Source organism: Chrysemys picta, chromosome 8 (genome assembly GCF_011386835.1).
Source record: "Chrysemys picta bellii isolate R12L10 chromosome 8, ASM1138683v2, whole genome shotgun sequence".
Taxonomy (NCBI): domain Eukaryota; kingdom Metazoa; phylum Chordata; order Testudines; family Emydidae; genus Chrysemys; species Chrysemys picta.
The window spans coordinates 21,719,848-21,745,053 of NC_088798.1; the positions used below are offsets into that span (position 1 = coordinate 21,719,848).

General features: G+C 41.2%; 1 protein-coding gene across 3 annotated transcripts in view; it reads right to left on the reverse strand.

Annotated features, from left to right (window-relative positions):
* The window catches only part of NEGR1 (neuronal growth regulator 1), a 652,228-nt gene that overhangs the window by 92,833 nt on the left and 534,189 nt on the right, over positions 1-25,206 (reverse strand). Inside the window, exon 7 of one of the 3 annotated variants that reach the window (XM_024109235.3) lies at positions 22,384-22,425. The exons of the other annotated variants lie outside the window; for them this stretch is intronic. Within the exon in view, the coding sequence (XP_023965003.1) occupies positions 22,384-22,425 (42 nt within the window). The remainder of the gene's footprint in view (positions 1-22,383; positions 22,426-25,206) is intronic. 3 annotated transcript variants of the gene reach the window in all.

The following is a 25,206-nucleotide window of genomic DNA, read 5'->3' on the forward strand; positions in this document are numbered from 1 at the left end:
CAAACGGGAATGACATCAACGTTCGTGCCATGACCAGCTGCGATAGCACCTCTGAGATGAGGACCTTTGGCGATGTCTGCCTCAGTCCCGTCGGTGTTCGCTCCTCAAGGCGGAGTAGTGCTGAGAGTCTCGGTCAGACGGAACCCAACCAGACAGCCTGGTGGGTGTGGACAGGGATCCATGTGCCCTGAACGGTTGCTGTGAGGCGAACGACGTCGGGAACGTTCCCTCGACCGAGACTGGTACCGAGTCGGGGGTGAGTGTGGAGATCCCAGCACTGCTTGCCTCTGGAGTGTGGGGCCAACATCGGTGGTGGTCCTGGTACCGGCATGGACATAACATCCTGGGCCACCTGCAGGGCCTCCGGTGTGGAGGGCATCCGGACATCTGGGGAGGCCTGCTCTGAATGGGCTGGGCTACTCCGCTCGACTTGAGTCTGAGGCCTACAGGCCAGTGGGGATCAAGGAGTGCCCAACATGGGTCTAGCCTCTGTCCCAGATTTACTCCAGTGCTGCGGCAAAGAAGGCCTCTTCCTACCTTCTTGGCATGCCCTGTGGATGGGGAGCAATGCTGACTACTCGATGGCACCGAAGGGTTTCCGCGCACTGACACCACGGTGTCCGGTGCCGACTCGGAGCAGCGCGCCGGAGCCGGGGTCAGCGCTGACTCCATCAGAATAGCCCGGAGCCTAATGTCCCTTTCTCTCTTTGTCCGAGGCTTAAACAACTTGCAAATCTTGCAGCGATTGCTGACATGGGTTCCCCCCAAACAGCGTAGTCAGTCCACGTCCGTATCACTCACTGGCACAGATTGCCTACAAGTGTCACACGACTTAAAACCCGGGGCACGGGGTATGCCCCGGCCCGGGCGCTTTAGCTAAACTAAACTAACTAACTACAGGTACCATACACTGAACAAACAAGCAGTTTTGGGGACGAGCTACAGCAAAGCTGGAGCAGAGCAGTTCCGAAGCACCTTCACTGGTGGCAAGAAGGAACTGAGGGTGGGGGGAGCGCGCAGTATCCCTTATACCATGCCATGGAGGCGCCACTCCAGGGGTCGCTGGGGCGCTCCCCTATGAGTACTGCTAGGGGAAAAACTTCCGGCACTGGTGCACGTGGCGAGCACGCACACCTATTGTGGAATACACATGAGCAGTCACTTGAAGAAGATCTACTTATCTAATATTTTTATGGACTCCACTCTCCCATCCTTGTTCTGGGAGGGTGTGGTGTTTTCCTCGTCAAGGCACAAAGAGTTTGTATTTAACACTTACATTATTTTTATTAAATAATGACACAGTTTGAGCACTACAGCACCCAGCACCTGGCATGGTCTGCAGCCGGCAGCTTCCTTCAGTCCTGAGCCAATCCTTCCATAGCAGCTGCTATGATGAGCTACTGGGAAAAAAATGCTTTGTGCTAACTGCTCCAGACTTAAATACCATCAAACAAAGTCCATTTCCCTCTTGTGTAATGCAGATTAGAAACATGTTGCCCCTCAATTTACCGCTATTCTGATTAGTTGTCCCTGGACACTGTTTGACAGATATTGGGCACTACCCTGCAAAGCATTACTGAGGTAAGTGACTCCGCTGACCTCATTGAAATTATTCACATAAATAAGGAAGCTTTGCAGAATTAGACCACTGATTTTGTGAGCAACCCCTGTGTCAACTTCAATGGTGTAAACTTGACCAGTGGTAAAGTGCTCAATAATAGCAGCTACAACAACTACCAGTTTAATACAGATCTCTCTCTCGCTGCTTCTCCCATCCTCTATCCTTGCCTGTAACACACACAAAAAGAATTTCAAAGATGGCCACTAGACCACTCTACTTGGCATTTCTTGAGTGCAATTTTCTGCTGAAATGTGATTTCAGAGACACAAAATCACCACAACCAAAATAGTGAGACATTTCAAGCAAAATTTCACACACATACAGATTCACCTCTTTCCACATGTCTAGTTAGAACAGAGGTCCCCAAACTCTGGGGTGCGCCCGGCCCTGGCGGTGGTGATGTGGACAGGAGTAAGGGGAGGCACGACCCTGAAAAATTTGGGGACCACTGAGTTGGAACTTTTCCAAAATTTTGGATTACCTTTGCTTAAAGATCTCCCACCTCTTACTAACAACATTATGGAACTATACACACCAAGAAAATATATTCTAGACTAAATAAAGGCCAGCATTCATTTTTAGCATGTAATATTCTGATAACCCTTCAAATAAAAAAAATACAAATCTTCACCCTGTTATAGACATAAGAGTTGCCATACTGGGTCAAGATCATGGTCCATTTTGCCCAGTATCCTGTGTCTGACAGTGGCCCATACCAGAGTTTCAGGAGGAGCATACAGAACAGGTTAATTATGGAGGATCCACCCATTTTCCACTCCTGGCTTCTGGTAGTCAGAGGTTAAGGGTTGTACCAAGCATGGAGTTGCATTCCTGACCATCTTGGGCAATAGCCATTGATGGACCTATCCTTCCTGAATTTATCCAATTCTTTTGAATGCAGTTATACTTTAGGCCATCAAAACATCCCATGGCAATGAGTTCCACATGTTAGTTGTGTGAAAAAGTACTTTCTCTTGTTTGCATTAAACCTGCTGCCTATTAATTTCATTGGGTGGCCCTGGGTTTTTATATTGTGTAAAAGGGTAAATAACACTTCTCTAGACACTTTTTCCAGACTAGTCATGATTTTATGGACTTCTATCATATTCCCTCTTAGTCGTCTCTTTTCTAAGCTGGACAGCCCAGTTTTTTTTAGTCTCTCCTCATATGGAAACTGTTCCACTCTCTTGATCATATTCGCAGCCATTCTCTGAACCTTTTCAAGTTCCATTGTATCTTTTTTGAGATGGGGAAACCAGATAGGACACAGTATTCAAGATGTGGGTGCACCAGGGATTTATACAGTGGAATTATGATATTTTGATAGACTCCAAATTCCATTGGAACCTTCTGTATCATGAAAAAACAGTAGCATCTTTACCAAAATCAACAGTCAAAGAGAGTAAATTGATTAATCAAAATAATGCATTAGATTTTGAAAAACTTATTCTCATTTCTATTTGAAACACTGGCTAAGCAATGTACAGGCAGAGTCTCAGAGCAGCTATTTGACTCAGAAAGGCTACTCATATTTGTTGGAAAGTTCATTAATATTTAAATTCCCAATGAAGAGCATGTCTTTAGTCAATATTATATCAGCAGAAAGTATTCTTACATTTTGCATACAGATCTACAGAGTACAGATCAATGGACTGAAGATGACCCACTTCTGTCCTGTTCTTTAGTGGACAAAAAATAGTTTTTCTGGTTGTATGTGATGCATTTATTCAGCAAGCAGTGAATAATATCCTTATGATTTGCTGTAGTCAAAGAGTCTTCTGAAATAATATAGTCTTTAAATATTGGAGAATGTCACTGAGCACAGTGAGTTTTTTTAAACATGTACTTCTTTTAAACAGAAACATTTACCTAATTCCACAGTTTTTATTTTCAAAATGTACTTTTTCTCAGCACGATTTAGGAACATCTCTGAAACAAAGTTTCCATTTATTTTGTAAGTGCAGGTGAATATCTTACTTCAAAGGCAGTTCATTTTCTAGAATACAACTGGTTTATCATTCGTCTAAATGTCACAGGTTTAAGAACTGACATTGCTTTAATATTCCACAGTTCTTATAATAGCAACTGTTACACTAAATACTCTGAAGATGAATAGCCATATTAGTTGAATTTATAACCAAACCTTCCCATTCCCAGAATGTAGTGCAACAATTCACATTAATATATCATTCTAAAATACAATAAAAATAATAAACCTACCCTCATAAATGTACAGAGAGGAAAAATATAAGGTGTCCAACATAGGGAAAGGGGTAAGGTTTTAAATAAATATAGGGACAACTGTAGCCAAAATTCTTTGGAAAAAAAAAAGACTTTAGATTTAGTTTCAGAGGGACTTCATCTACCTAAAAATGACATACCTGTCTGAAAATATTATACCTACTTGTAATGACAAAAGTACTTAAGATTAGCATCATTTAAAAAAAGTTACTGAAAAAAGTATTTCTCTTTGTGCAGTTTGTTTACTTACTGCATTTGACAGCAATTTCTGTAGAGGCAGCCTCTATTGCCCTCATATAAACTATTACACCTATCAACAGGACCACAGAAAGAAACTTTTATAGTGTTCTGAAAATTACTTTTTTTTAAATCAGGGCATATTGTGCAAAGGATACTTCAACTAGAAAATCGATTTTTTTAAATTAGCCAATTAAAAAAAATTTAGGTGTCAGTGTCCCTCAGATGGATTGCAAAGGTATGATGGTAAGAAAAAGCAGAAAACCCAGATCCATCAAAATTTCAGAACAACCCAACCCAACACTGAAAACATTTGTTTTATATTTACTGTTATTATTTCCAGTGTGCACTTTTCCTCTGAATTATATAAAGCAAGTGCCCTCATCGCTGCATGTCTTTAATTTTCATAAGTCCTTTAATAATGTGTGAGATCATTAGTTAAGAAGGGTCCCCAATTATTTCCCTATGTCCTGTCATTATTACTTATTTAGTCATCTTCAGGAATTCTGTAGCCTCTTAAAAGACTCATGCACTGTCTTCAGAATAATTATTATTATGGTAAGGGACTAAAGAATTGCATGAGACCATAGTTCAAGAAAATGACTGACCAAGTAAATATCAACTGACCAAGTAAATATCAACAATGCACCTGATTTTCAAATGTGAGCAACTAACTCCACATCCATGTGCTTGGATCAGCATAGAGGAGCTTAAAATTGGTTTCAGTGCTTGACTGCTAATTTGAACTTTCCAAATGTGAATATGGGCACCCAAAGCTAAGCACAAAAATTTGTAACTGGGCTCCTTGTTTGTAATCTTTTTTCTTTAATTAACCAAGCAATTTTTAAAGTGATCTCCAGATCACGGCTGCAGAAGAGACAAAAAGTAGTTTAGTAGTGGTTTAATTCAAATGAGAAGTTCAGTGTTAGAGAATATGATCATTTAAAATCCATTTGGATTTAGTAAAAATGCTAAAAATACTTGAAACTGCTGTCTGCTAATACGGATGATAACCTTTTTGAGTGAATGTAGAATTTTGGGACTACTTTGTTAATGAAATATTTCACATATTCATATTCTTCTTGAATTACAATTGCTCGGTTTTGGCATCTCAAAGATAGAAAGTAGAATTTTACGACTAGGACTCTGTTAAAATTAAGTCTTTGTAGATTTGTAGTACATTTTCTGCTTGGAATAACAAATGAAAACACATTTAAGCTAAGATTTTTGGAATAAAACTTTACAAAGCATACCAACAGAGTAACCGTATGTGTTTTATAGACAATGTTTAACACTGAAACTCAAAGTAGCAGATTAGCATAGCTTGACTGAACTTGATCATGGAAAATTGGTGAGATGAATGTTCTTTTGTGTTAGTCTAGCAGATTCAATGTTATGGAGTCTTGATAGTGTTTACACAGTATGGGAGCGTTAGAAGTCAATGGAGCCTCATCAGTTCAGTATTTCACCTGTTGAGATAGGGACTATTAATGATATTCCCCAGCTAAACAGTTCTTAAGGGAAAGCTAGAAAAACATTGATAAGGAAAAAAAACAAAACTATAGTAATGAGATGCAGCAGAGTTTGAGAATTTATTTTAGCATCTTAGCATGTAATTGATTTTTTTCTTTGCCAGCATGTAGATCAAGTAATGAAAATGAGCCATATTTTTCAAAGATGCTTGGATAAATATAGAGGGGAATGTACTAGACCAGGGGTCGGCAACATTCGGCACGCGGCTTGCCAGGGTAAGCACCCTGGTGGGCCAGGCCAGTTTATTTACCTGCTGGCGCGGCAGGTTCGGCCGATCGCGGCCCCCACTGGCCACGGTTCGCCGTCCCGGGCCAATGGGGGCGGCGAGAAGCGGCGCGGGCGAGCGATGTGCTGGCTGCGGCTTCTTGCCGCCCCATTGGCCCGGGACGGCGAACCGCGGCCAGTGTGGGCCGCGATCGTCCGAACCTGCCGCGTCAGCAGGTAAATAAAACTGGCCCGGCCCGCCTGGGTGCTTACCCTGGCAAGCCGCGTGCCGAACGTTGCCGACCCCTGTACTAGACTTTATATTCCATAATGGACTCTGGGACCCACATATCTTGTGGTTGCAATCTCCCACCAACACCATATACACAGGAGTTGGCACACCTGAAAAACGTATAGGAAAATTTCAGCTTTTTTACTTAAAAAGTAAAATGTTTTTTTCATTAAAAAAGTGTTAATTGCCACTTCATATTGATGCCTTATGCTTAACCGTTTAGCTGTGATACTCTCATTACCTTTCCCAGATCTGAAGAAGAGCTCTGTTGAGCTCAAAAGCTTGTCTCTTTCACCAATGGAAGTTGGTCCAATAAGCTATTACATTACCCATCCTGTGTCTCTCTTTAAAAAAGTAATTTTCTAGCCCCTTTTATTAAGATATAGCCTGAAAATCTAAACCAGTGATAATGATTGATAGGGTTGAAATTGCACAACTCTGATTTTTTTAAAAGGTTCTGGTTTCCCAACACCCTATAGTTGCCAATAGCTGGCTTTTGACACCTGTAAACCCCATTGGCCCTGTGATTTTTGGAGGGGGACCAATTGGTCCAGACCAATTTGGGGTTATGAAGGCAGTACTACTTTGGGTGCTGCTGAGTGGCTACCAAAGCCACACTCTCCATTCCAGTTATTTCTTGCTGGATTGACTTCTCTGCAGAGCGCTAATGTGGTTGTGGCCACAAGAATAAGCGGCTTAGCATGAGATGCAGCATGATCTAGTGGACTAACCACAGGAAAGAGAGCAAAAGACACATTAATTCTAATCCTGTCTCTGATACGCAGTCCTTCTGGCCTTACGCAAGTTACGGAGAATTCTGCTGTAGGTGTGTGTGTTCCATGTGCACAAACCTGGAATATTTTAGCCAGCAGCGACCATTGGGGCTGCACATGCACCCTTCACACCTTTACATTGCCTACAGAGGGTATAAAGGGCAGAGCAGCTCCAACTACATTCAGTTCCTTCACTAATACGAAATTCAGACTCTATTGGTGGGGAAGGAGGGCAGGTAATGAGCTCTGTGTGGACAAAAGCACTCCACAGAGACTCGAGAAGAACTCCAGTTACGGTAAGGTAAGTAACCTCTTTCTTCTTTGAGCATTTCATCTACATGGATCCCACCTTTGTTGCTTGACTAATGGCTGTCAAACTGGGCATCTGATCTAGAAGCTGGAGTAGTGATTGGTAAACACAAGAACTGAACTCCAAGTAACCACCCTACAGATCTCAAAAATAGAGACTTCCCTAAAAGCAGCTGTATATATCTACTGAGACCTGGTATAGTGTGCTCTAAACTAGAAAGGGAAGAATGCATTTAGAGTGTCTTGGAGAGCAAACAGCCTGCTCTTTAGACTGATTACCAAAAGACACAAAGAATCTGAAAGATAGACAAAATGTCATTGTTCTGGAAAGGTAAATGGACATAGCCCTAAGAACATCTAGTGTGTGGAATTCAGCCTCTGCAGGGAGTCATGTGCTTTAGGAAAAAATACTGGTAATAGGTATAAATTGATTTATATGAAAATCCTTTTGGTAAACATTGTGGATGTAGCATGAGGGTAACCCTCTCCTTATGATAAATGGTTTATGAAGGGATTGTCATCAAAGCCTGAATTTCATTCACTCTGCAAGTCAAAGTGATGGCTCCCCAAAATGCGATTTTAAGAGAGAGATGATATAGTAAGCATGACGACATGGGTTCAATGGAGAGGACTCTCCGTTCCTGGAATACTTGATCTATAACCAAGACTTTCAGCTCCCACTCATGAGTTACAGATCTTTTCCTGCTCAACTGATCCAACACACTGTTCCATATACTTGGAAGATAAAAGTCAACGAGGCTGATTTGATGGAGGATGCACCAGTTCCATAGGTATGTCTCTTCTCAACATAAGGGGATGATCTTGACTCTACTTGTGTATTTATATAATGCATCAATCTTCTATTATCTGTCAATATTTGAGTAGTGGTTCCCTCAAGGAGAGGCAGAAACACCTTGTAGGGTAGCCAAACAGCCTTCAGCTTTGGAACATTTTGTGTAATGATACTAAGCTCAGGACCACATGTCCTGTGTCTGAAGAGAGTCCAGATGAGCCCCTCAGCCTTGTTTGAATACATCGGTCACCATAGTCTTTGAAGAAGGTGGTGGTTGAAACAAAATATGCTGGCAGGTGTTCTGAGGTCTTTCCACCAAAGCAGAGATGACAGTGTTTTCAGGGGAACTTTTATACTGGTAAATGCATGGTGTGTTTGATTGGCTGATAAATCCTCCTTAACCAGCCCTGAAGAGGCCAGAGATGTAGTCTTGCATACAGAGTCATGTAAATACAAGCTGTCATATGACCCAGAAAATTGAGGCTGATTCTCAATGAGGTTTTTGGATGAGACTGAATGAAAGAGATCAAGTGATTCTTTGCAGAGACTATGCTCTCATTGATCTAGAGTCCAACATTGCCCCAATAAATGTTATAGATTGCGTAGGGGTTAAAGCTGGCTTGTCCCAATTGATCCTGAGGCCTGATTTGGGAAATAAATGAAGAACATGAACAGCCCTTCTGATTTGCTGCTATGAATGGCTTCCAATCAGCCAACCATTGATATACACATGGAAGTCTTTACTCCTTACATGAGCTGCTACCTCGGCCAGATATTTGGTAAAACCCTTGGAGTTATTCAAAGGCCAAAGAGTAGTACTCTGAACTGATAGTGAAGTCCATTGACCATGAAATACAGAAACTTCCTGTGAGCTGAAAGGATTGACACATAGAAGCAAGTATCCTGCAAGTCAACAGTTGTGAACCAATTAATAGAATCCAAGGAAGGAATTATAGAAGAAAGGGAGATCTTTTGAAGCAACAGATGAACTTGTTGAGATTCCTGAGATCTAAAAGTGGATGCTATTCCCTTTTCTTCTTTGGAATGAGTAAGTAGAGGGGATAGAAACCCTTTGTAGCAGATCATGGCAGGTCCCTCTTTGCTCCTGCCTCTACTAGGTCCACAAAGTCACTTTGAGACCCTGGGGTTAGTATCTACTGGTCCAGTTTATTCACAGGCTTGTTCCCACCACTGTTTCACCATATACAGTTGGCCCTTCACTGTCTGCAGGCAGGAGGGAGGGAGGGAGGGAGGGAGGGAGAGAAGAGCTACCTCCCTGCTTCCACTCCCTACCTTTTCCCTTTCTTTCTGCTCTTCCTGGCTTCCTTCTTCTGAGGCTTTTATACAGCCCCAGGTTAATTAGGTGGCAGCTGTCTCTGCTTCCCTAATTAGGGCCATGTTACCTCCAGACAGCTCTAATTTATTCTCCTAAATGGGAGCTAGCGTAACAGAGGGCTGAATCAGGAAAAAAAAAGGAAAGGTGATTTCCAAAGGGAGGAGAGAAGGGGTAAAGATGCTCTACAACTGGGTCCAAGATTCTCCACCAGTGCATCAAACCTGCAACCTCTGGCCCGAAGAAGAATTTGCTGTCACAAAAAAAGAAAGTAGGCCTCTCATCTTCTAGAAGGAAGCCCTTTTTATAAAAAAAATCAGGAGCCATGTTGGACTGATACAAAGAAGATGGAGGTCTTTGCCTGAAGAAGGATTTCAATCTACTTTGCTCTCTCTTCTGTGATGGTGTGTAAAGACCAAGAGACCAAACAGAGTCATTTAGAGAATGAAGTGCTTCATCAATTCTTGAATTAAAAAGGTCATGGCCCTCAAAAGGAAGGTCCTCAATTGTGGCCTGAACCACTTTTGGAATGCCCAATGCCTGAACCATGATGTTCTTCGCATAGTGACCATAATGGGCTTTGAACTCGTTGCAGTATCAGAGGCATCCAATGAGGCCTATAAACCTGTCTTCACCACCAACTGGCCTTTAACCACTGATTTCAATTGTCTCTAGTCTCCTGAGGAGCAGTTTTTCAGTTTACTTAAAAACTTTCCCCATTGAATAAAATTGTACTTAGCCAAGAAAGCCTGTTAGTTGGCTACATGAAGCTTCAAACTAGCATATTACTAAACTTTTCTTCCTACAAGATGTGTCTTCTTGGGCGTCTTGTCTCTGGGTGTAGAGTATGGGACTAAGGCAGCTTAGACTTTTTGTGAGCTGTTGTAACAATCAAAGGCAGAGGGATTGGGTGGGTAAAAATATACTTGAATGTCCTTTAGGAGGAAATTAGTATCTGCAATCTGCTCTCTTAGATGTGACAGAGATAGATACTGGGGTCTGCAACAGATTTTTGTCAGGGTCAAGAATGTTCTCTTTAATAGTCATGCTGAATGACCCTAGGATACCAGGTGCAAAATGTCAAATAATTTATAAGACGTCTTCTGGACATTCTCTAGGGTGAGTCTCAAAGAAAGAAAAGCATTTTTTTTAAATAAAGCCAACCGGCTTAAATTAAGATTTATCAAAACCTACACTAATATTAAACAAACTAACCAGCTATAAACCCTAAACTATTTAAGAGCTACATGAAAGCAAGAGGACACTGTGAGCTCTGACTCACTACCATGGGCAGTTCAGTTGCGTCTGTTCTGCCCTTTATACCTTTGTTGTAGGAAGCATGAAGGTGCACAGAGCACATGTGCATATGCCGCAATGGACATTGCTGGCTAACAGGTCCTAGGCTTGCATGCATGGGATGCACACACCTACAGTGGGATCTGTGTGGAAAAATGCTTAAAGAAGAACCTTTCGTCCTTTGGTTCCCCATTTGTTTGCTTTTTATAATAATATTTCCCTTTCTCACAGGGACCAAGCGGATGGTTAATTATTTTAGCTTTGTAAAGTACTATGTAAGTACTACAACCCCCCTGAACCAAATGGCTGGTTAGCTAGCAGCCCCCAGATCCCTAGGTTATTTGTAGAATTGTCCTCCAAAACATGTTTTATTATGATAGAAGTGCACAGATTCCAGCAGAAGTCGATGGTTTTCCCTTCTCCTGAAGCAGAGGACTGAGTGGAGCAAGAGGACTCCCTCCACATTTTTGTACAGATTCAGGATATGTCTACAGTGGAACTGGAGATGTAATTGTCAGCTCGAGTAGACATACTCACACTTGAGCTCTGCTGAAACTAGTGCACTAAAAACAGAAGTGTAGCTATGGCAGTGCAAGCAGCAGAAGAGGGTAGTTACTTAGGGTCTTAGATCCTCCTACCTCTTGTACAGCGCGGCCACACTTCTATTTTTAGTGTGCTACCTTGATCAAATTACACATCCCCACTTCAGTGTAGACATACTTTCAGTCAGTTAAATTTGGAGATGCTCTGAAGAATAATTTCATTGGTCCTACCAAAGATCCATTGTATATTGATATGACCATGGTGGATGGGAGTTGGTTATGTTGGGGATGGGAGATCTGAAAACTAGCTTTGTAAATCAATCCCAGCCATTTGAATCTGGTTCTGAGGTCATTGAAATGTTTCTGCATACAGGCATTTGAACCACTGTTTTCCATGAAAACATTTTGTAAAACAATATATAATCTTCTGGTTTTGTTGAACTAATTTTAGAAATTTTCCATAAATTAAACCAGAAGCATGACTGCATAAAATAGAGCCTGACTGACTTCAACTCTGAAAAGCTAGTAAATTGAACATCAAAACTGACCCATATTTAACTTTGCTCATTGTATATAAGTAGAAAAGAATCTCAACATTATGAAAAAACCACTTCAGATCATGCATATGTTAATGTAAGGACTTGCTGGTAAAACATCAATTATTGACATGTTGGAATATAACTCTTTGAAGGCTTAGTTGGATTCTTCATTCCTTAATCTAGATCAGGGATCGGCAACCTTTGGCCTGCGGCCCGCCAGGGTAAGCCCCCTGGTGGGCTGGGCAGGTTTGTTTACCTTCTGCGTCCGCAGGTTCGGCCGATCACAGCTCCCACTGGCCGCGGTTCGCCGCTCCAGGCCAATGGGGGCTGCGGGAAGCGGCAGCCAGCACAGCCCTCGGCCCGCACCGCTTCCCGCCACCCCCATTGGCCTGGAGCGGCAAACCGCGGCCAGTGGGAGCCGCGATCGGCTGAACCTGCGGACGCGGCAGGTAAACAAACCGGTCTAGCCCGCCAGGGGGCTTACCCTGGCAGGCCGCGGGCCAAAGGTTGCTTATCCCTGATCTAGATACATTTGATTCAATAGACCTTTGGTTATTTTATGATTGATCTTTTATGTCAAGACTTAATTGAACTCTTCTTCACATGGGACCTCATTGCATGGGAGACTTTTATGGGTGCTTTAGAGTAGCATTATGTCAAGAGCCTCCTTTTACTTCATTGAGACCACAGATTTCAAAAGGCTTATCATACCAATGATATACTGTTGTGCTTGTGCACTCCGTCATAAGGGCAAAGAGAATTATTAAACACAGAGAGAGAACTTGGCTTAGCACACATTTCCCATTCTAAGTTAACTTCAAATATTCCTAGAAGTTCCTTTTTACTTGGAAGTAAATTCCCAGTACAACATGAAAAAAGTATTGCATTACTCTCACTAACTTGAATGAGAGTCACATGCTTAAATCCCCATGCATTACAGTGAAAACCTACCTCTGTATTCCCTAATCTTTAGATAATACTTAATTGTTCATGACTAGTTTTTCACTAATGTAGCTTTTCCCTGAGTATCAAACCCTGTCATCATTCAGGATATTTCTTATCTGAACTTTTTAAAATTTAAATTAAAAATAAAAGAAAAGAACACAATATAACATGCAGTTGAATACCAATGACATCAAAGAGACAGAAACTACCTGTAAGTCTATCTGTGCCTGTAATCATTAAATAACAAATTTAACAAATAATATCTATTCAAAATTATTGGTTATACATAAAAATGTTAATGAACTCATGAACCATTACTACAACTGGTTGGAGTCTCTGTGGACAGTTGTCCATAGCAGCTGGAGAGAAGGGAAGATAAATATTTAAATGAAGTTGGAAGAATCCCATGGACGGAAGACGGAATCCCATGCACTGCTGCAGGCTGGGGACCGACTGGCTAAGCGGCAGTTCTTCAGAAAAGGATCTGGGGATTACAGTGGATGAGAAGTTGGATATGAGTCAACAGTGTGCCCTTGTTGCCAAGAAGGCTAACAGCATATTGGGCTGCATGAGTAGGAGCATTGCCAGGGAAGTGATTATTCCCCTCTATTCGGCACTGGTGAGGCCACATCTGGAGTATTGCGTCCAGTTTTGGGCCCCCCACTACAGAAAGGATGTGGACAAATTGGAGAGTCCAGAAGAGGGCAATGAAAATGAAATTATTAGGGGGCTGGGGCACAGCACAGCCCTCGGCCCGCACTGCTTCCCGCCACCCCCATTAGCCTGGAGTGGCAAACCGTGGCCAGTGGGAGCCGCAATCGGCTATGAGGAGAGGCTGAGGGAGCTGGGCTTATATAGTGTGCAGAAGAGAAGAGTGAGGGGGATTTGATAGCAGCCTTCAACTACCTGAAGAGGGGTTCCAAAGAGGATGGAGCTTGGCTGTTCTCAGTGGTGGCAGATGACAGAACAAAGAGCAATGGTCTCAAGTTGCAGTGGGGGAGGTCTAGGTTGGATATTAGGAAAAACTATTTCACTAGGAGGGTGGTGAAGCATTGGAATGGGTTACATAGGGAAGTGGTAGAATCTCCATCCTGAGAGGTTTTTAAGGCCTGGCTTGACAAAGCCCTGGCTGGGATGATTTAGTTGGCGTTGGTCCTGCTTTCAGCAGGGGATTGGACTATATGACCTCCTGAAGTCTCTTCCAACTCTAATCTTCTATGATTCTTCTATGATTCTATGTCCTATTCTGAGAGATAATGATGGCCCAATCCTGCCAGGTGCAGAGAACCTGCTAAGATGTGCTGGTGGCCCTGACTGCTTAGCACTTCATCAACTAAAAAGCCTAAAGTTGCTATGCAAAGCAAATACTTCACATGGATTCTACACACTTTTTCCGGAAAAACCTTATGGTTATAACAGTGAAACAACAAATAAAAGGTCCCACATTTGGGTTTCCCAAATCTTTTTGTATAGGTTTATCAAAACACACAACAGACCAACAGAACGGTATCAAGTAGTGTTTAGCTATTTTAGATTTAAGAGTCCCCAGGTCTTTCACTGAGCATGGCCTTGCCTCACTTACTTTCCCAAATCTTTTGCTATAAACAGTTTGCAAAAATCACTCTCTCAGAACATGTCTCTTCTCATCATGAGTAACATTCATCTTTGAAAGCAACATAATAGTAGACTTCACACTCACCTTCTGAATAAACCTCCTTTATCTGCTACACTTCTTGCTGTCTAACATGCCCTAGTGGAACTGATGTAGGGAAGAACAAGAATTAATACCTCTTATTCTGTTTCAACTAATTCTCTCTGTCTCAGTGACAATCTCACTGTCTTTTTAGGTTAACTCATGGGGATCCTGTTTGCCTACAACTTGGGCTGTCTTTTAGTTTCAGTTTCAGGACTTCAGGTAATTAAGTAATTTTCTGTACTATCCACTGGTATCTCCAGAATCCTCATATTCATAACCCTTAGATTTTTGTTAGGAGCTAACTGTCACAGTCAGTAGTAATCTACCCTTTCACAAAATGCTAAAATAGAAGATTTTGTGCTGCGTTGTGCCCCCAGATTATTTGAAGTCTAATTTCCAGTTCTTCCACTTTGCCGCCATCTTCTCCAGATGGTTTTCAATTATTTTTACCAGACAATCCCATGGTGTTTTGTAATGTACTACCAACTTCATTTGATAAAGTACTTCCTGTCTCAAATTTCTTGCAGTGTATGAGACTGAAGAGAATTCAGACTTCAATCTGTAGCTGGCTTAAAAAAAATCCCCATAAAAACATTTGCTTCTGCTTCTTCATTTTAATACTTTTTACTACAGAAGTAAAAAACTAGACAGTGGTATAACTATGTTAAGTTTCCTTTTGATCTATTATGGGTTATTCAAAGGGAAGAGAAGAAATTTTAACAGATAGGCCCTAGAAACCTAAAAACGTGTAGCTATTTCAAAGCTATCGACTGAGTTACCTAAAAGTCTTTTTTTCTTCTTTGATAAGACTAAATTTAACATCTTTAATTTCCTCCTAATGCATGATGGTCAACTCAATGGAACTTTACCTTATTGCAAAAGTTTATACTCAGCCTGGCTGGATATACTGTTATGGAACTTGGATACATGTATAAGTGCAGCCATGTTGAATGTTTATGACTTGAAACAGGGTGGATTAATTGTTAACCAATGGGGTGAATCCCAGGTGAGAGATTACAGTAAACTGTATTTAAAGAATCAAAAAATGTTTAAGAGCCCAGTAAAAACTAGGTAAGGAATGGAAGAATGGAAAAAAACAGAAAGACAATGAAAGGAAGGTTACTTTTTCTTGTAATAAAGAATGTATGATATACCTTTCTGCTATTAAAGCAATTCAGTAATTATGGAGAACTATCATATGAATTTGGGCCACTTGAGTGAATTGTTCCACTCGTAGTGCTAAATTACAGTGACTCCTCACTTAAAGTCATCAGGGTTAACGTTGTTTCATTGTTACGTTGCTGATCAATTAGGGAAAATGCTCATTTAAAGTTGTGCAATGTTCCCTTCTAATGTCGTTTGGCAGCTGCCTGCTTTCTCCACTGCTTGCAGGAAGAGCAGCCAGTTGCAGCTAGCTGGTGGGGGCTTGGAACCAGGGTGGACCGGCAGCCCCCCATCAGCTCCCCACTCCCCTAAGTTCCCTGTGCAGCAGCTGCCCAGCAGGCTATCAATTGTCAGCAGTGCAGCTGTCCCTCCCCCCACTGCCATGTGCTGCTCCTGCCCTCTGCCTTAGAGCTGCTCCCAGAGACTCCTGCTTGCTGTGCGGGGGGGGGGAGGGGGGCAGGGGGAGAGGAGGAAGAGGGGGGCTGTCAGGGTGACCCCCTCCCCCCTGCTCCTGCACCCCACTTACCCCATCTTCCATAGAGCAGGGGACACACACGACAGGGATCAGGACGTAGGGAACTTGCTGGCAGCAGCTGCAGTCTCAACAAGCTGATCTAATTAACAAGGCAGTGTACTTAAGAGTAGGGTCAGCGTACTTAAAGGGGAAATGCGCATCTCTCTCTCTCTCATACACACAGTGTGTGTCTCTGTCTCTGTCTGTGATGCTGTCTCCCCTCCCTCCGTTCCTGCTGCCTTGTAAAGTGTGAGAGTTAACCCTTGAGGGCTCAGCCAATTGCTAGTTCATCATTTAGCAGTAAGGCATTCCCTGGGAAATATCTCACCCTCTGACTTCTCCACCTCAACCAAGCTTCACAATCATCATCACTGTGTACCAGTATTAAATTGTTTGTTTAAAACTTATACTGTGTGTGTGTGTGTGTGTGTGTATGTATATATATATATATATATATATAATATATAGTTTTTGTCTGGTGAAAAAAATTTCCCTGGAACCTAACCCCCTCATTTACATTAATTCTTACGGGGAAATTGGATTCGCTTAACATCATTTCGCTTAAAGTCGCATTTTTCAGGAACATAACTACAACATTAAGTGAGGGGGGCTACTGAATGCCATTATGTGTGCATCTCTATATAGTCTGACAGTCGGGTGAAAATGCTACTCTTTGCCACATTTGTAAATAAATGACAAACATATTTTTAACATACTTAAGTGAAACTGATTATAGTTTAACAAGAGATCATGAATAAGTTCACAGAACTGGTTTTGGCTCAAGCAGCGATTCTATGAAAAGGTGACAATATTGAAGAATATATTTGCGATGAATCCTGACCCTGGTTCCTTGTAAAGAAACATTTCTTTTGAGGTTTACCTTCTCTTTCTTGATGTTTCCTAGCATTTTAATGCTTTTTAAAGTACAGATGTGGAATAGGATAGTGATTTCAAACATTTTGCTGCAATAATGTTGAATTCCCTTTTGCTCTGTATACTATGCAGCTATTAGATTTTTGTAAATTCCTGTTTCTAGTTCTATGACCTTTTGCTCCTAGAGCTATCAGTTTACTTTGTCTACACAAGTTAAAAAAAAATTCCAGCTGCAGAAATTGTCAGTTACTCATTTTTATATCGCGCCTGAGCCAATTTCTATAAAACAAGGTATTTTTATCTGCACATCATGAATTCTGCTGGCTAGTCAATAGTTTTTGACATGGAATTCCTAATGAATGCCATGATTAAATTTCAAGATATAATCACCACTGTATTTACTTTCTCTGTAATGATGGCAATATCTCTGAAAACCAGTGAAAGCCAGTTAAACAATCCCTGCCTCTCAAAAATCTACTTAATTTTAGTTGTTTTTCAAATTCTCTTTATTAAATCCTTCCCAAAATTGTCTCTGATGATGCCTGAAATGATACTGTTTGTTTAGCACTCTATATTTTGACTAACACTTTGCTCTATGAATAAACAATCTTAAGTAGCAGCAAACTTACATCATGAAGAAAGTTTTGCCATTGTCTTCAGTAAGAAACAGACTGGACCTACATTTTTTAAATTTCAGTTTTCATGTCTAAAGCCTGATAATCTCAGTGTACCATCTTGCTAAAAAAGTTATGCATAAAACTTGGAGAAGACTGTAAACCTGCCACAATGCTAATATGATCAAAATGTAATTAGAAAAGGAATTTCCGTGTTTAATATTTATATTAAGTTTAATATTTAAAATGGTTTTTGATAGTTCAACCAGTGGTAAAGCAGATGGAAATATGCATACAGTCTCTTGTATTAGGCTTTAACATTTATAGGGTCACATGACTGTTTTTACCGAAATGGCTACCAATAAGCTCAGATATGGCATTTGCAATAGAAAAAATACATTCTTTTTTTAAATGCATTGTACAATTTATCATACTGGAAAACACCACTTACCTTTTATACCTTCAACCTGCAGGGCTGATCACAGTATAGTTTTCTTTTAATCTTATCACTTGCTACATTTCATAGACCTTATTTTTGTGAATAATGGTGTTAATTCAATTTTCCAGTCCTGTTAGTTGAATCAGAAACTGATGTGGCAAAGACTTTATAAAATATGAAGTGGACTTCACTACCCTCATTTTGAAAAATAATAATGGATGTCTCTTATGTTAATCTATTAATCTTTAATTTCTACGAAAATGTTTACTCTGGTCATTTCCCCCCATAAACAAAGTCCTCAGCAACAGTACTATCCTAGTCCACTGTTGTTGTCCTCCTCTGTTGAGACTGAGGCATATTGGGGCTCATGGAAAACTTTTAATTGCCTTTGAAATGACATGATATTATAGCAATAGTAACAGCATACCCTAGATATTTAACATACTCAGAATAGAGAAGTGTAAGAAATACACAGGAACATTGTCTAGTTATGCAAGGCAAACTTAGAACAATTCAACTGCTATACTGATTTCAGTGGGACTAACATTCACGAGGAAGGATTATGACGGAACCCTTATTCTTTAACCAGTTTGATTTTGTTGCAATTTTTGAATCTGCTTCTGTACTGTCAACAGATCAACTCTCTCTTACATTTTTCATTTTGCAAATGTATTTTAAACTCAGCTTTTAAATTATTTAAAATTGGAATGTATCATACAGTTAGAGATTCATTATCTTTTGCTTCTCTTAATTTTCTTCTCTTTGGCTTTAAAGGTGTGCTGTTCCTATTTTGCAGACGGTACCTCAAACAAAAGCCTTTTGTTTATCTTTACCTTCCTTTTTACATCCCTGCCTAACCACAGTGGTCTCTTGTGCCCACTTTCAGTATTAAGAGAAATATATCACATTGGGACACTGGCCTCTCACTTCATTCGTTTCTAGACTATATTTTTTTGTCTGTGGTAGATTTCCCCATTTACTAAGAATTCCATAAAAAAGTCTTTGCAACCTTTTATGTTATTTCAAAGTCAGCTTTCCTAAACTAGAAATGTGTGCTCCTTGCTGCAGTACTTACCCTCATAAGTCTTTCAAACTGAATAATATTAGATGCCATCTAACTTTAACCACATAATATTTATCATTTTTGCCTCATTTCCTTGAATTAGGTCCAGAATAGCATCAGACCATGTAAACTGTTCAACACACTGTATAACAAAGCAATTTGCAATACATATAGAAAGAATAATTCAATGTGAAGTTTGTGCACAGTTGTCATGCCATTCAATATCTGAGTTATATCAAAGTTCTGGACTCCTTACAGGCTTCTGTTATCTCTAAAAACATTTCTTGATCTACCTATATTTCACTCCCTAGAGGCCTATAACAACCGTGAAAAATCGCCTGACTAGCTTGGCTTTAACTTCAGTACAACCTGTGTCTGTTCTTTGCAGGTCAAGTTCATCCTTCCCTTTCACTCCTGTTTTGGCTTTATTTTGCCTATCCTTTTTTCTGACAGCCATATTCTGGTCTTAAATAAATCCATGTTACTGATCTTTCTTAGTAGTTTAGTTGAAATGCTTTGCAGTGCCAGTGTAGGAGGTCCTGGGGTGGATAAAGGCAGCACAGTTTCTTGAGGGAAGGAAGATCCAAATGGTAGCATGGAAGTGCAGCCCCTCTGTGAAACTGGAGACTCTGTATCTGTGAACTTTGGAAAGTACACTCCTCCACAGTCTGCCCAGCTTCTCTCTTGATAGAACCTTCTCAAGGTTGGAACTTGATGGGAAGGTTCAATGTGCTTCTTAGTTTTTCTTTTGTAACTCTCTCCTCCTTATTGCATCTCCCTGACTTCTACATTATTAGCCAGTGAACACTTTACTTTGGGTTATATTGTACTCCCCTTTAGTAAATCCTGTGGGGGAGGGGAAGCAGAAAGCCCATATGTCACCTTGTTGAGTTACCAGTGACTATTACGGTGACAGAAAAAGGAGATAGGGCAGGGGTGGGCAAACTTTTTGGCCTGAGGGCCACATCTGGGAAAATAAATTGTATGGCGGGCCATGAATGCTCAGAAAATTGGGGTTGCAGTGCGGGAGGGGGTGAGGGCGCTGGTTGGGGGTGTGGGCTCCTGGGTGGGGCCAGAAATGAGGAGTTCAGGGTGCAGGAGGGGGCTCCAGGCTGGGGAGTGGGGTGCCGGGGGAGGTGAGGGCTCTGGCTGGGGGTTTGGGCTCCGGGGTGGGGCTGGGTATGAGGAGTTTGGGGTGTAGGAAGATGCTCTGGGTTGTGACCGAGGGTTTCGGAGGGTGTGTGGGGGAACAGGGCTGGGGCAGGAGGTTGGGGTGCAGGAAGGGGTGCAGGCTCCAGTTGGGGGGGCGGGCTCTGGGGTGGGGCTGGGGATGAGGGGCTTGGGGTGCAGGAGGGTGCTCCAGCTGGGATCAAGAGGTTTTGAGGGCGGGAGGGGGATCAGGGCTGGGGCAGGGGATTGGGGCATGGGGAGAAGCTCAGGGGTGCAAGCTCCAGGAAGCACTTACCTTAAGCGGCTCCTGGAAGCAGCGGCATGTCCTCTCTGGCTCCTACGTGGAGGCACGGCCAGGTGGCTCTGCCTGCTGCCCCGTCCGCAGGCACCGCCTCGGCAGCTTCCACTGGAGCAGGCCATTGGAGCATGTAGGAGCTGGAGGGGGGCTATGCCGCGGCTTCCGGGAGCCGCCTGGAGCAGCCCCCAACTAGAGGGGCTCCCCGGCTAGAGTGCCGGAGCGGGGGTAAGTCCCAGATCCCGCTCCCCAGCGGGAGCTCAAAGGCTGGGTCAAAACGGCTGGCGGATCGTAGTTTGCCCACCCCTAAGATAGGGCCACAGAGAATGCAATGGGTTTTGTCTCCAGTCCCTTTAGGGAAGGGAGCCAGGCTACACTGACTCCACCCCCCCATTTCTGCTCCTGTAGAGGGTTAACTGACTCATTTTACTTTTGTTTTTTTTTCTTACCGTGTCTTACAGCAGAGGCCCAAATCCTGCTTCTCTCAAGGAAAGTTTTGTGCCTCTTTTTTCCCAGAAGCATCTGACTCTCCTTCAGATACTTTTGCTAAGAAACAGTACATGTTTGTGAAACACAGTGCAGTATATTAACTGCGTTCAGTTTCCTCTTAAAAGCCATATTTGACTACACTGCGGATCAGTAATCTGATGACATAAAAAACTCTTGGTATATTATAATAACCATTTTCTTAAAAAATAATTGTGTGAAAAGTGTTTTCCTTTCACACATCATATGTGTGGAGTCAGTTTTTATGACTAGTTAGGAAAATATGGTTTTACAAAAATCCTTAAATTTAACTGTGCAAAAGACAACCACGGTGATATACAAAAATGGAACTAAAATTTGTATAACTATTGGTCCAGATTGTGCCTCCTAGATTTCTGTTTGGAGGGACCTCTCAGCATGCAGATCTCACTCCTTGTGTGTAAAGGGAGATTTAGCCACCTTTGTGCCACTCATGGTACCATCATCAGACCCGGTGGAGAACAATTTGCATGGATTGGGGGAAGAAAGTTCAACTGGGAAGGTCTGGAAGGGGACACATCATTTCCCCCCTGCCCTGTCCCTGTGGAGATTAGTCAGAAAAAATGATACAGACTTGGACTATATTATCTTTTCCACAGAGTTCCTCCTCCCACTGCATTATGGGGACAGTCAAGGCTGAGGCAGTCCCCGTTAGAGTGATTTCAATGGAGACACACTGTTAGAGAACCAACAATGGGAAATCTCCTAGGGATCCAGGCCTCTGTATGGATGATCCTCGCCTCTCACAGATCCTGGGGGCCAAGTGTAGGGGCAGGCTCTGCAACCTTTTTTGCATGGAGGCAAACTCCACCTCCTTCAGCAAGATGAGTTCTATGAGGAGAACCTCACAGCAATGACTTCCCTGAGATCCTTCCCATGAATTTTTCAGAAGTGGTGATGATCTGGAATGTTTCTTTCCGAAAAGCTAAATACATTCCTTCATTTTGGTAGATATTACAGAAAAAGGTTTACAAAAGGCAAAACAAATGCCTTGTTTATAGTAATACAAACCAACAGTCAGTTTTCTACAACTAAAACCACAAAGAGTACTAAAAGTAAAGGCAATGCACAACTAAGCCCCCTTGTATGCATTTACTGCATAATCTTCGGACAGAGAGAGAGGGGAGGCGGGAGAGAAACAAACCGGAATAGTTTTCTCAAAGAAAGAAACTAAGAAGAGAGCAGAGTATACAGCTCAAGGAAGGACAGACCAATGAATGCACAAAGACAGGAAAGAGACAATCTAGCAGTACCAGAAACAATACTGCCCAATATCAATTCAACTTATTGATATGACGATGTAAAAGTCATGATTCCTGAAGAGAGAGAGAGAGTACCCAAACATACGTTGTGAATGTATGTGGATACTGACCTGGGCTTGAGACAGGACTAGAGGTAGTAGGCTCAATAATTTCTACAAAAAGGGAAAAGGAAAAAAAAAAGAGAACATTTGGATATTAATTACACATGGAACACAGATACAAAATGAGACAATAAACAGTCATGCAAGAGACACGCATAAGACCTTTTATTGAAAGATTCAACTGACCACCAGAGATTCTGTGAAAAACGTGCAATAAACCAAACCTATGTCATGAGATACACATCACTGTCTTTCTTTTTAAATCTATTTTATTCATGCATCATCATCAATACACAGTACACAGGATACCACATTCCGATTTGCAAATTTCCATTCTGCCAGCTTTCTAAACCTACCATTAAAGTTTTCAAGCCAAAATTCACAAGGAATTCTTCTTGTGAAATACTGAAACCTGTGTACAAAAGGCTTTCTTTCACACTAAGTTTTTTTGCAAACATAAGTAGTGACAAAGACTGTGAACATAAGGAATATGATTGAGAGAATTCTGGCATTTTTTTAGATGAACTTGTGGAAATAATTGTTTATTATCCTCTGTTTAAACTATTTCTAGAAAATGTACATTGAAAACACCAATATCAAACCACATTTTGAAGAAGTTTAATTTACTTGGTGCAATACAAAGAATAGTAAAAAGAAGCTATATACAATTCCAAAATTCTCTACATTTAGTATAACAAATCATTAACTTTATGACATCTCACTATCTTGCTATGGTAGTACTTTATACTCCACTTTTTCCATTTCTTTTTATTGGTTTTTACACAAACCAAACATACCAATCTTAATACATACTGCACAGGTGCAAATAACTAGTAACATTTCCAAGTGGCAACTTAATGCTCTTAATTAAAAAAGATTTAACAGTAGCATTACCTAAATCCAAAGGATCCTGGGCCATATAATGAAAATACCATGAAAACATAATGCAACAGCTTTGAAAAAATACGAAATAACGAGACAACAGTAGACATGCAAATCATAGCAAAAGAGCTTCACTCTGTCTTCCCCATTTCAATTTTCCATATTAGCTGCAATATTTGATTTAATGCTGTGAATGTAAGATTTATTCAAAATGAAACACCCCCCAACATTTTCTGAAAGAGAGACATTTAATTATAAATATGGTTTCTTTAAGAAATGCTGCTTCATTTAAAACAACAAAATGCATTTTAAAATTGTGCATTATTTTGAATGCAAGTTAATAGTGTTACAGGTCCTTAAAAATGTATCAAGTGACAACTCAATAATCACATGAATTTATTTATTAAATTACAATGTGATATTTAAAATATATCTTTTCTGAATTGGCACTTCCATGACACTGTACATTGTATTTTATTAATATATGCCAATCTGGGAATTCACAACTGCACCGTATTAACTTTACAATTAATTTTGAAACTTAAAACCCATGCAGTGTGAAAGGCTGACATTTTGTGCCATACACTGTGGTTTATATAAATACAGTTTCCTACATATTGCTTAGAGACAGTTTACGCAATTGCCCACATTTATCAGTTCAGCTGGTGGAGGAAACCCATCTGATATCTGAGACAGCTTTAAATCACTTCAGGGGTGGGATAAACCATAACTGCTTTGTGGCATGATGGGTACAACTCACCCTAATGCAAGATCTGCAAAGATCCTCTGCACCTTTTAATCCCTGTGAACCCTCAAAACTGAATTTCACCCTCTGAGAGTGGAGCTGCTTTCATCTCCAAGGCTCCAATCGAACAAAACACGTAAACCCCTGTGTAACATTATATATGTGAGTATTAGAGGTTAGTGGGACTATCACATGCATAGTCATACACTCACATAAGTGCATTGCTGAACCAGAGCACAAGTGAACTCTTACCAGGGGATCTGCCTGGGAAGAGCATTCAGGAAAGATGGGAAGGCCCTTGAATGTTTGCAGTGCAGTGTTCTGCTAAGATGTGCTATGTAGTTCTGGGGTGAAAACAAGTTCTGTTATTTTGGGACATCCACAGTACAGGTATATACACCCCCAGGAACTAATCACAAAACCTTTCTGGCAAAAAGTATAGGTCTGGAAGGAAGGAATGAAAATCATGCTCTGCCTATAGAACATGGACTCAGAATCTACTTAATCATTATGAGGATGGCAAGCTCAAGCCCCGTGCTTTAACATTCATGATCCTGGAGACTTAGAATGTCTTGAAGGAAGGGAGTCTCCTTTCTTTCTCAAACTCACTGATACCTATTCAATGGAAATTCCCTGGTGGGGTAGGAAATCTCTTGCAGGACAGGTGACATTCTAAGGCTACTCTTAGTGCTTGCTTGTTTCAGTAAGTCTGATGCAAATTCAATATAGAAAAAAAGAATTTCAGTGGATTCTTCTGGGACCAGAATTGGTATCCTTCAAATGAAGGTTTCTGCGTAAATGACTGCTATACATACATACTTTCCCCCAATATATTCAAAAGAATCACCACTTATTGAAACCAAATTACATGAACCTACAGAAATAATGCTCTCTCCGTGAGGTACCTGTTCTGTTAACTAAACGGCTTGATCAGCAATGTCTGATCTTTAAAAAACCATGGGCTTTATTATGTTGATGTGAATTGGGAAGTTATTCAATAATCTTGGTAATCTATTTGTAAGGCCCTACCAAATTCATGGCCATTAAAAACGTGTCACGAAATGTGAAATCTGGTCTCTCCCAGTGAAATCTGATCTTTTGTGTGCTTTTACCCTACACTATACAGATTTCACAGGGGAGACCAGTGTCTCTCAAATTGGGGGTCCTGACCCAAAAGGGAGTTGAAGGTGGGGTCACAAGGCTAT